This window comes from Hemitrygon akajei, chromosome 1, assembly GCF_048418815.1.
Source record: "Hemitrygon akajei chromosome 1, sHemAka1.3, whole genome shotgun sequence".
Classification (NCBI taxonomy): Eukaryota; Metazoa; Chordata; class Chondrichthyes; order Myliobatiformes; family Dasyatidae; genus Hemitrygon; species Hemitrygon akajei.
In genome coordinates this window covers 63,819,005-63,831,254 of record NC_133124.1, presented here as the reverse complement: position 1 = coordinate 63,831,254, position 12,250 = coordinate 63,819,005, and the positions used below count along the sequence as shown (strand labels likewise).

The 12,250-nt window shown below is 37.8% G+C and overlaps 1 protein-coding gene and 1 long non-coding RNA gene across 2 annotated transcripts in view; one reads left to right on the top strand and one right to left on the bottom strand.

Moving 5' to 3' along the window:
* LOC140727142 (uncharacterized) overlaps nucleotides 1-12,250 on the bottom strand; it is a 960,223-nt gene that overhangs the window by 456,626 nt on the left and 491,347 nt on the right. The window lies entirely within an intron of this gene.
* LOC140727124 (matrix metalloproteinase-16-like) overlaps nucleotides 1-12,250 on the top strand; it is a 210,498-nt gene that overhangs the window by 68,047 nt on the left and 130,201 nt on the right. The window contains exons 3-4 of the mRNA XM_073044421.1: nucleotides 8,529-8,651; nucleotides 11,522-11,826. Coding sequence (XP_072900522.1) covers nucleotides 8,529-8,651; nucleotides 11,522-11,826 — 428 coding nt within the window. The remainder of the gene's footprint in view (nucleotides 1-8,528; nucleotides 8,652-11,521; nucleotides 11,827-12,250) is intronic.

The window sequence follows — 12,250 nt, the reverse complement described above, 5'->3', positions numbered from 1 at the left end:
AATAGATAGGACCTCCTGGTTGCCACTCATTTCAACTCTGCTTCTCATTCCCATCTAGATATGTCCATACATGGCCTCCTCTACTGCCATGATGAGGCCAAACTCAGGTTGGAGGAGCAACACCTCATCTACCGTCTGGGTAGCCTCCAACCTGGTGGTATTAACATTGAATTCTCCAATTTCTGGTAATTCCCTCCCCCTCCCCCTTCCCCTATCCCAGGTCCCTCTCTGCCTCTCTCCCCTTTCAACTTTCTGCTTCTTATCTCTATAGTTCTTTCATGCTTATCCCCTCCCCCTCCCCCTTTATCTTTCCTCTGATTGGTTTTCCACCTGGCGCCTCTAGGCCCTACCCCTTCCCCTATCTCTATTACTGGGCTTCGGCCCTCTCTTCCCCCCCCCATTCCTGATGAAGGGTCTCGGCCTGAAACGTTGGCTACTCTTTTCTCACGGATGCTGCCTGACCTGCTGAGTTCTTCCAGCATTGTGTACGTATTCTCAGCATAACAGAGATGTGGTCTGAGTAACCAAGGTGGGGGCGGGGCTCTGCCCGGTATGCGTCAGAGATGTTTGTATAAGCAAGGTCCAATGTGTTCTCCCCTCTCGTTGCAAAGTCCACATACTGATGGAATTTGGGGAGCACTGACTTAAGGTTTGCGTGGTTAAAATCACCAGCGACAATAAACAGTTCCGACAATTCCTCTTAAATGTAGTAACTGTACCTGATTCTACCAATTCTTTTGGCAGTATACGCTGGATTTCAACCACACTCTGACTAAACAGTCTGTACTCACTGGAATTTAAAAGATTGGGGAGGAATCTAATTGAAACCTTTCAAATGTTGAAAGGCCTAGACAGAGTAGATGTGAGAAGGATGTTTCCCATGGTGGAGGAGTCTAGGACAAGAGGGCATAACCTCAGGATAGGGGGGCATCCATTTAAAATAGAGATGTGGAGAAATTTCTTTAGCCAGAGGGTGGTAAGTTTATTGCCACAAACAGCTCTGGAGGCCATTTCATTGGTTGTATTTAAGGCAGAGATTGGTATGTTCTTCATTGGATATGGCATCAAAGGCTACGGGGAGAAGGCCGGAGAATGAGGTTGAGGAGGGGAAGAAAGGATCAGCCATGATAGACTGGCGGAGCAGATTCGATGGGCCAAATGGCCTAATTCTGCTCCCTTGTCTTATGATCTAATTTTTCCCCCTTCAAATCTCCTTTTACACATTTTCCTCTCATCTTAAGTCTTTGCCCTTTTGTTTTAGATATCCTTACCATGGAAGAAAGATACTGAATACCTTCCCTATCCATGCCACTCAGAACATTATCTACTTCTGGCAGATTTTGTTTATTTTCTGTTGCCTAGGGCAACCTGCACATAATTAGAAATAGAACTGCAATGGAATTTGCAACAATCCAGATTTTGATTTTATAATTAGACCTTCTCAAAAAGGTGTTCCCACGTATCACCAGGTTCCTGTACAGGACGGCACACAAATATCTCATTAACTTGAGTAAAAATGTTGGAGATAATTATTCTATTGGTTACATTTGCATAGAAAGACAGGGATAAATACATGTATGTCAATTGATAAGTGAACCCAAATTCCAAATTATTAAAACATGAATGCCAATTTTTGCATTTTTCAGTTTACTTTCAATGGCAATGGTATTGCTCTGACTAATCATTCTTTGCAACTGTTATTCCATTGCCACCAGCATAATGCTGAGATGTTCTATTGTTTATTTTGTAAAGTTACACTATTTCTATTTATAAAATAATATGTAGCTGAATCATAAGAATTTATTCATTTTCTCAACAGCTTGTTTCCCAATAATCTCCACAGACCCCAAGGCTAACTATATGTCCACACTGTCTCCTGGTATGTGCTGTCTTGAGATTAAAATATCCAAAGTTATGGCCACTTCTTGTCCCATTATCTATAGATCCACCGGCAAGAAGACTCAGCAGTTGTGTTCCTCTCTTGATAATGATAGGAAGATATGAACAACTACCTACTATATTAAGGAATATAAAAGTGGATAAATCTCTGGGTCCTGACAGGATATTCCCTAGGACCTTGAGGGAAGTTAGTGTAGAAATAGCAGGGGCTCTGACAGAAATATTTCAAATGTCATTAGAAACGGGGATGGTGCCAGAGGATTGGCGTATTGCTCATGTGGTTCCATTGTTTAAAAAGGATTCTAAGAGTAAACCTAGCAATTAGAGGCCTGTAAGTTTGATGTCAGTGGTGGGTAAATTAATGGAAAGTATTCTTAGAGATGGTATATATAATTATCTGGACAGACAGGGTCTGATTAGGAACAGTCAACATGGATTTATGCGTGGAAGGTCATGTATGACAAATCTTATTGAATTTTTTGAAGAGGTTACTAGGAAAGTTGATGAGGGTAAAGCAGTGGTTGTTGTCTATCTGGACTTCACTAAGGCCTTTGACAAGGTTCTGCATGGAAGGTTAGTTAGGAAGGTTCAGTCTTCAGGTGTTAATATTGAAGTAGTAAAATGCATTCAACAGTGGCTGGATGAGAGATGCCAGAGAGTAGTGGTGGGTAACTGTTTGTCAGGTTGGAGGCCGGTGACTAGTGGTGTGCCTCAGGGATCTGTACTGGGTCCAATGTTGTTTGTCATATACATTAATGATCTGGATGATGGGGTGGTAAATTGGATTAGTAAGTGTGCAGATGATACTAAGATAGGTGGTGTTGTGGATAATGAAGAACGTTTTCAAAGCTTGCAGAGAGATTTAGGCCAGTTAGAAGAGTGGGCTGAAAGATGGCAGATGGAGTTTAATGCTAATAAGTGTGAGGTGCTACATTTTGGTAGGAATAATCAAAATAGGACATACATGGTAAATGGTAGGGCATTGAAGAATGCAGTAGAACAGAGTGATCTAGGAATAATGGTGCATAGTTCCCTGAAGGTAGAATCTCATGTGGATAGGATGGTGAAGAAAGCATTTGGTATGCTGGCCTTTATAAATCAGAGCATTGAGTATAGGAGTTGGGATGCAATGTTAAAATTGTACAAGGCATTGGTGAGGCCAAATTTGGAGTATTGTGTACAGTTCTGGTCACCAAATTATAGGAAAGTTTTCAACAAAATAGAGAGAGTACAGAGAAGATTTACTAGAATGTTAACTGGGTTTCAGCACCTAAGTTACAGAGAAAGGTTGAACAAGTTAGGTCTCTATTCTTTGGAGTGTAGGAGGTTGAGGGGGGACTTGATAGAGGTATTTAAAATTATGAGGGAGATAGATAGAGTTGACATGGATAAGCTATTTCCATTGAGAATAGGGGAGATTCAAACAAAAGGACATGAGTTGAGTGTTAGGGGGCAAAAGTTTAGGGGTAACACGAGGGGGAACTTCTTTACTCAGAGAGTGGTAGCTGTGTGGAACGAGCTTCTAGTAGAAGTGGTAGAGGCAAGTTCGATATTGTCATTTAAAGTAACATTGGATAGGTATATGTACAGGAAAGGAATGGAGGGTTATGGGCTGAGTGCAGGTTGCTGGGATTAGGTGAGAGTAAGCATTCAGCACGGACTAGAAGGGCTGAGATGGCCTGTTTCCGTGCTGTAATTGTTATATGGTTATACCTCTGCCTTGCCTATGGAGATTTGTGACCCAGCAAGGGTTGTAGCGTTCAGGCTATGATGGTGCAATCACTGAATGCTTCTCTTTCAAGCTTTGAGGAATAGTAGTTCAAGAGCTTTTCCAAAAGGGAATATTATTTCTCTTTTGGAAATTTACAGTCCTGTCTCACCTTTACAGTCCTCTAATGACTGCTGCCCTACCCATTAGCACAGGAACTATCTGCTTGCCATTATTACCTCAGAAATTATTTTTATTTATTAATGGTAAATTTATTCACATATTAATTGTGAGGAGAAAGACATAAAAGAGCACCCATTCTGACCAGTTGCACTACGTGTGCCATTTCCTTCTTTGTGCTTTATTTCCATTCCGTAAATCCAAGTGCAATAATGGGAATATTAACCTCGAGGGGCCCATTGAGAACAATAATCAAAGTCACTATTGAAGCAAACATATTGGAAGTTATTTTCAATGCTTTTCTCGGTACTTAAATGAGAATTTAGCAGATTTTAAAATCCTCACGTCACTGCATATATCTTTGCAAATTAATCTCCTTGTTTAAGTCTGCTGTAAGTGAAGAACCTGAGCTGAGATCAGTGTTTTACACTCTCCTGTTACTTGTCTTCTTTCTGCATACCTTTTTTGGAAGCAGAAATTTGCAGTGGAATGACTGTTGCTGATTCCTCTCTAAAGTGGGTGTGCCTCACAGGGGTGACTAGATGGCAGCAGTAGCAAGATGCTGGAACGAAGGGATCAGACCCAGCCTTCAATCAGCAGAAGGCAAAAGATTGCATTCAAATACACTACTTCTTCTTCTTGGGCAGGCCTTTGAGAGGCTTTGCTTCAGTAACAGTGCTCTGAGTACTGAAAGCTAATGTGAATTCTGTACACTCTGCCAAGGTGGACAGAAGGTACTTGATAAGGTAGGCAAGAAAATAGCATGGGAGATGCTGTGCTCCTTCATTTCTGTTGGCTTACGTGTGCTTCTGAAGAAGAGATATGATGTTCTCAATGCCATTCAGGAGGCTTCTTCTGTAGTTTGAGTGGTGATGGACTAGAGATCCCCATGTATACATGAAATCATTTGACAACCTCCTTAACCATTTTCTTCTCTCCACTTGGTAATCTTTCACCATTTCAGAGCCTGGTGCTGAGTACCAAGTGCTGGGCAAGTAATTGTTGAGGCCTGTCCAGTCAATCTGACTGAGATCCCAGTGGTAGCAATGTTGGCCTGGGACAGGATGTTGACATCAGTTCACCTTATCCTTGTATCAGATGTGGATGATTTTGTCGAATGGACTTTGCTAGTGTTTCTCTGATACTTTGAGATGCCTTCAGGTAGATAGTTTGTGTTTTTGAAGTGTGTGGGAGAATAGGAGCCCTAGTCACCACAGAACCTCCAAGGACTTCTGAGTATTTTCAGTTCCTGATGTTTAGAAACTTTTACTCTCAATTGACCAGAAACAGTTTTCGCACACAGGATGTGGGAATGAGTTTCATCATAGATTCTCCTTTAGACAGGTGGCTTGCAAATTATAGAATATAATCCATCTCAATTTTTATTGCCATTGGGACATTGTCATGTGGCCGAAGCCAGTTAGTAGAGAATATTCGATTGGTGAATGTTTATTGTTAGGTGCATTCTCTTGGTATATTTCAGTGGATGAACCAACAGTGATACACATCCAAATATCTTGACCTGAAAAATCTACAGTCCCTTTCTCCCCTCAGATGCTGATTGACCCAGTTCCTTAGGCAGTTTTTTTATGCTCCATATGCTGTTTCTTGTGTCTCTATGATTCATCTCTTATGCAATTGTTATCTGCAAACTGCTACATCTAGTGGTTGATGCTATTTCCTGCATCTTGATTGAAGCTGTCACATGGTTAAATCCTATCCATTGGTCACCAAGTGAATGGAACTTCAATGCCAGTGTCAAAATGTTTACAAACCTCTGAAAATGTGTAGTTGGCAAGAAAGGAGGAAGAAAAATTAACTCCAATATTGTCCAATGTCAGATTCAATGTTTAGAACTTGGACATTTCTTCAGATTTAAGTAAATGACACCAATTGTGGCCATTTGTGAGGCCAAGCACAGTCCCAATGTCATGTTTAAGTTTGCCAACAATATCACTGGTGTTGGCTGAAATAAAGGTGGCAATGAATCAGCATATAGGAGGGAGACTGAAACTCTAGCTGAGTGGTACCACAGCAACAACCTCTCACTCAATGTCAGCAAGACCAAGGAGCTGATTATTGACTAAGAGGAGAAAACTGGCTGTCTATGAGTCAATCCTCAGGTGTAGAGGGCCAGTAACTTTAAATTACTAGCTGTTATCATTTCAGAGGACCTGTCCTGGGTCCAGCATGTAAGTGCCTTTACAAAGAAAGCATGGTAGCGCCTCTACTTTCAGTTTGTGAAGGTTTGGCATGTCATCTAAACCTTTGACAAACTTCTCTAGATGTGTGGTGGTGAGTATATTGACTTGTTACATCATAGCCTGATATGGAAACACCAATACCCTTGTATGGAAAAGCCTACAAAATGTAGTGGATATGGCCAAGTCCATCACAGCTAAAGCTCTCCCCACCATTGAGCGCTTCCACAGGGAGCGCTGTTGCAAGAAAGCAGCATCAATCATCGACGAGCCCTGCTATAAATGCCATGCTCTTTTCTCACTGCTGCAATCAAGAAGGTGGTACAGGAGCCTCAAGACCTTCACCAGCAGGTTCAGGAACAGTCATTACCCTCAGCCATCAGGCTCTTGAACCACAGGGGATAACTTCAATTAACTTCACTTGCCTCATCACTGTACTGTGTCCATAACCTGTGGACTCACTTTCAAGTACTCTTCATCTAATGTTCCCAATATTTAATGTTTATTTATTTATTATTATTATTTTCTCTTTCTGTTTTGTATTTGTACAGATTGTTGGTCTTTTTGGACATTATTTGGTGCCTGTTCTAATGGATGCGGTCTTTCATTGATTTTACTGTATTTCTTGTATTTACTGTGATAGTCCGCAAGTCTCAGGGTTGAATATGGTGACGTATATGTACTTTAATAATAAATTAACTTTGAACTTTGTAAATCTGCTGTTCTCTAACAGTGTTGAGAAAAATGTTGTGTAATTTAAATCTGACACATTTCATGACACACAGCAGGCAAAACATGCATTCACAGAGCTAACAATTTACCATTTGTAGAAAAAAGTGGCTTTGTACAATTGTTAGATTGAGAGCTTCTCTTTATATTAAGCTATATTTCCATCATTATTAATGAATGATTATACTTAATTCAAATCTACTTAACTTTCTGATGCTAAGTTTGATGCAATGCTGTAACAAGTCTATCACCTTATCACTGAGTGTGTTATGATAAAGAAGATAAATCTGTCCCCTTACTAAATCAGAGAAGACAGATGTAATACAAGGCACTTGAAAATTCGCCTATTGGTTTGAAATAATTTTGGTCCATGTAGCACTTACTTCAGTTCAGTTTATTATGCGATAATAGTATTTTAATAACTTCATATTTTTGTTCTGTCCCTCGCTTCTTTCATGTGCTATAGTGGTATCACCTTGAGGTGAGAGTTATCTTGTTTTAAATTTCTCCTTCATTCTTAAACCATTTTTCAAATTTGCTGTGGTGTGATCTTAATCATTGTAAACTGGAATGCCTTGTTTGTGTGTGTTGGTCCTTCTGGTGCGACATATTTCAATAATTGATAGCAAGGTACACAAATATATTGAATCTGGCTAATTCTGTAAAACCAAAAATATTGCTGAGAAATGGCTAGAGGACTGGATTAAGATTATTCATACATTGATTTAGTACAACAAACTATTAGCTGTAGCATAGATTCGTAGGTGATTAAAGCACTTAATCCAGGATCAGGAGGAATTAATTCTAAATTGATCATGCTGCTAAACATAGATCTCCAAATTTACATTATACAGTTTTTCTTCTCCCGCCAAGTAATCAAAATTATGCAGAAAATGATTACTGTAAATGCCGCTTTTGAATTTGGTTCTTTATTTTTCCTTATTTGACTTGAAGCCATAACATTCACTCCATTTAATTTTATCTACCTGAAGGCCTTTTCACACTTGCTGATTTTTTAAGAAACCGAGGTGAATGTAACTGCATTGATGGAAAGGAATGTACAAATCTAGTTTCAGTTACGTGTTCAACATCCTGCTTTTGTGCTTTGATCTCTTCTAAAGTTCATTTGATCAGTTTGAAATTCTGCCTTAGGAGTTTAAATTATTAGATCTAATTTAGCATAATTAAAAATAAAATTAAAATTGTAATAATTTGTGATAACATTTAACTGATACTCAATGACTCATGAAGACTCTCAAATAAATATGAGAAATGAATAGAACATAAATCCCTAATCTGTTGATTGAATGGACAATTTTAATTGATTGGTAAATATGATTAAACAATTTGAAAGCCTACTGCACCAGTGAAATTATCCATCTGAATTAGACGTCCTGTGATGAAACCAAATATTGATCAACTTTATTTAAAGAAGTAGCAACCATTGAATTTTTAGAAGTAATTCGGCTGATTTAAACTGTTCACCATGAATAGTAAAGAGTGACCACAGTTTTATACTATACTAATGCTTTCTCATTAACTTCAATGGAAAGAAAAACAGACTGATAATTACTTCATGCAGAGAACCAATGCTGCCTATTTGCCACTTGGAGAGAATAGTTAAGATCCCACCTATAAGCTCTGTTTAAAGTGCTGAGAGATATTCTTCCTTCAAAGTCTTAATTTTAATGATATCCACAATGCTGATGTTGTTAAAATAATGGCATTGAAAAGAAATGATACAGTAAAGCCACATTATCAAAACCGAGACAAGCAGCAGTATTCAGTCTATATACTTTTATCTTTCACAGTTGGATGAAGAAGCCCCGATGTGGTGTACCTGACCAGTTTGGCAGCAGCATTAGATTTAATATTAGAAGAAAGCGATACGCATTAACAGGACAGAAGTGGCATCATAAATATATCACTTACAGGTTGGTGTCTGTGCTCATACTGTACATTGCTAAATAAGTGGCTCAATATTCATGACAGTCTGATCCATAAAGATAAAAAGAAAACATATCTAAATTCAAGACAGAAGATGCTAGAGTTACACAAACTGTTAAGCATCTGAGAGGGAATAAACTTGAAACTAAGGTCCTACTTAAAATATTATTCTATCTTTCAGTTTTTGACATGAACCTATGGCATTTCCTTTTCTAATATCAGTATTAACATGCAAATTGATTTTTTGTAGGATTCTGTTAGAAAAGCTGAATGAATGCCAATGAGCTTTATATTTAAGCTATTGAAAATATTTACTATATTTGGAGTGAAGTAGAATTGTATTTGCCGGAGTAAGTAAATATATTATCGCTTCCTGTTTTGCTGCTGCTGTTTGACAGTGAAATTGTTTGAAAGTAGTTTTGACAAGAAGATATAATATAACCTATTTCCCAAGACCAAAAGCTCTGGAAAATTGTAAACATTTTCACCAGAAGAATTATTTTCTGTCATTGCTTTCCTGACATGAAGCTTAATCTGCTGTTAGTTCATATTGGTAAACAAGATGTAAAATTTTAAGTAATTTGAAAGGCAATTCCTTGAAAAATATATTCAAGAAATATATTTTATTATCTTATGCTTCTTTAGAATAAGATTGCACATCAACTTGGCAAATAAAAAGGTCACAATAGCAGGTAAACCAACTTCATTTGAATTATATAAGTTTACCATTAGTGTCACAAAGTCAAATTCCAAACTAATGGATCCATCAGATTAATGTTATTAACTATTTTTTGCAGGCTTAAGAAATTGAGTATCTGATAATAAGAAATGAATCCTTTGGAAGTCGCACTCTGGTTCCATGCTATTTAGTGAAGTATAAGCATTGTTGTAGGGTAAATAAACATAGCATACATTTTGCACAAACCTTAAGGCACATCAATGGTCCTACTAATCTAGTTTATGCTGATTGTGGAAGATGTTCACTAGCCCACACGTTGGAAGTACAAGTCAATCAAAAATACAAATTAAGACTGTACGCCACAGGAGAGAAATAAGTCTTTAACTGGTCATAAGTTACAGAATTCTGCATATTTATACAGTTCTCTGGTGCCAATGTTATGACCCTGATTCTATAGTGTAACCATATAGCCAAAAAGCCTCATCCGTACAGTGTATGGGCTTGAGTAAATGTTGGCTGTTATATTCATTTATCAGGTAACACTTTTTGGGGTAGTATGGGCATGGTAGGTCAAGCGGCCTTCTTCTGTGTCATACTGTTCAAACATTCTATCATTTCTGATAATATTTCAGTGAATCAATTCATATGGCTTTTTTCCTGTTATAACCTTCATGTACTGGAATTACTGACACTGTAACTAAGGTCATGTACAATGTTTAACATTACCTCTATACTTACATATTGTAAGCCCCTAGATGCACACCATGAATTTTATTTGTTCTAATTACACTGTCAAAAGAAAATGAATTATTTGGCACTGCTTTCTTAGAGTATATGATTTCTAGCATGATGTCCTACTGAAAAAATATCCATTGAATTCTGACAAAAAAAACAGCACATTACTAAGATAAAACTAATAGGTAAAGTTACCAACTGTACACATTTCTATCTTCCCATCAGGCCTTTCAAAAGAAACGAAGATTTATGCATGGTAAAAATGACGATACCTCTGAGTTTTATAAAATGTAGTTCATAGAAGTGACATGATCTTCAAAGGACATTCAGCCATTTGTTCTGAATATCTGCACACACGAACATAACAGGTGGATTCTGTAAAAGTAATCTATTATGATCTATTTCATAGTACTGCCTGCAACATGAATGAATCTGGTCTAGCAGTGAAGTTCATGATTCATGAAGTGCTCTTTATTACCGATGGCTATTTGACACAAATGTAGAAATGTGGAATAATGTCCTTTTATGATAGTATTACTTCTATGAACTACATTTTGTAAATCCCGGAGATATTAGTAATTACACTATGCTTAAATTCTTGTTTCCTTTGAAAGGCTTACCTTCCACTGGTGCTGAAAAATGTGCTGCCATCATTGCAGCTTCACTGCCAGGGATTGATCAATGGTTAGGGTTAAAATATCCACTGGACAGGTAGAAAAATGTTGTGCTATCTCTGTCATATAGGGTTGAGCACACCACACATCACTGGAGGGAGTACAATATCTGTTAACTGGTCCACCAATATGTAAAAGTAATTCAAAGATTTAGGTGCGAGATTGTATTGTATTATACAGCCCATTCTCCAGATTATAGCAAGACGTTTAAGGATTACAGGGTTGTAAGGAAGGAAGCTAAAAAATATAAGCTATCTTCTAAACATTTATGGTTATTATGATGTTATTTATAATTGGTTTAAAATGATTTTGCTTAATGTTATTAATTTTTTTTAAATTGAAAATTTTAAAAGCTTTGACAATTGGCTATTAAAGCTGTCAAAGAAGTTTTGCAGACTGTGCTTTTCCACTGCGTTCTTCAAGACACTCTCACTGAAAAGGGGCTTGAAGCTGAGTTTCAGGCCGCTTTGGAACAATACAATAACCTCCCCCCCCCCCCCCGCCCCACAACATCCAGCTCAGGAGTTTGGGAGATTAGCTATTATGAATAGTAGATATGTGCCAGAAAAACCCTGGTTTTCTCTGAGGGTAAGGTAAGAACATTTATAAAGCTACCCAGATCATTTAGTTATCTTTTGACTTATGCTAATTTGGAAGTCTTGAGCAACCAGTTAGCATAGAAAATCCAAAAGAAATGGTTTCAAACAGTGCCAGCATTCTGAACACTTTCAGTAAAATAAAATCACGTTCCTTGTTATTATACCTACAGCATTAAGAACTTCACCCCAAAAGTGGGAAAGGTTGAAACACACGGAGCGATACGCCATGCCTTTGATGTATGGCAGAACGTAACTCCCCTGACATTTGAAGAAATACCATATGAAGAGTTGGGAAACAAGAAGAGAGATGTGGACATTACAATTATTTTTGCTTCTGGTTTCCATGGAGATAGCTCACCGTTTGATGGAGAAGGTGGCTTTCTTGCACATGCTTATTTCCCAGGTCCTGGTATTGGGGGCGACACTCACTTTGACTCCGATGAACCTTGGACATTAGGAAATCCAAACCATGATGGTAAGAATGAGTTTTACAAATCTAGCTTGAAGAATTTGTTGAAGATTCACATGTGTATAGAGCTTACTATAACTGGTTAAAGATAGCTATAAATTATCTTGATGTTAATCAAACATGTCTTATGTCTATTGGAGACACCACCCAACAAGAGGCTTGAACTTGTAGGTGATTTATAAATAATATTAGGACCTGATACTATATATACATTAGATGCTGACGGTGTTAATTTAGGGACAATGCAAAAATAAAGACCAAATTCAGGCTGCAGGAGTTTCATTTGTGAGGGTACTGTAAATTAAGATGCATTATTGTGACATTTCTGTAAAAATTATATGTAGTTTTTTCCAAATCAGGTACCTTACAGAATTCACTTTACCATAGACTGAATAAGTTCAATTGATTTATCAGAATAAGAATAATGATG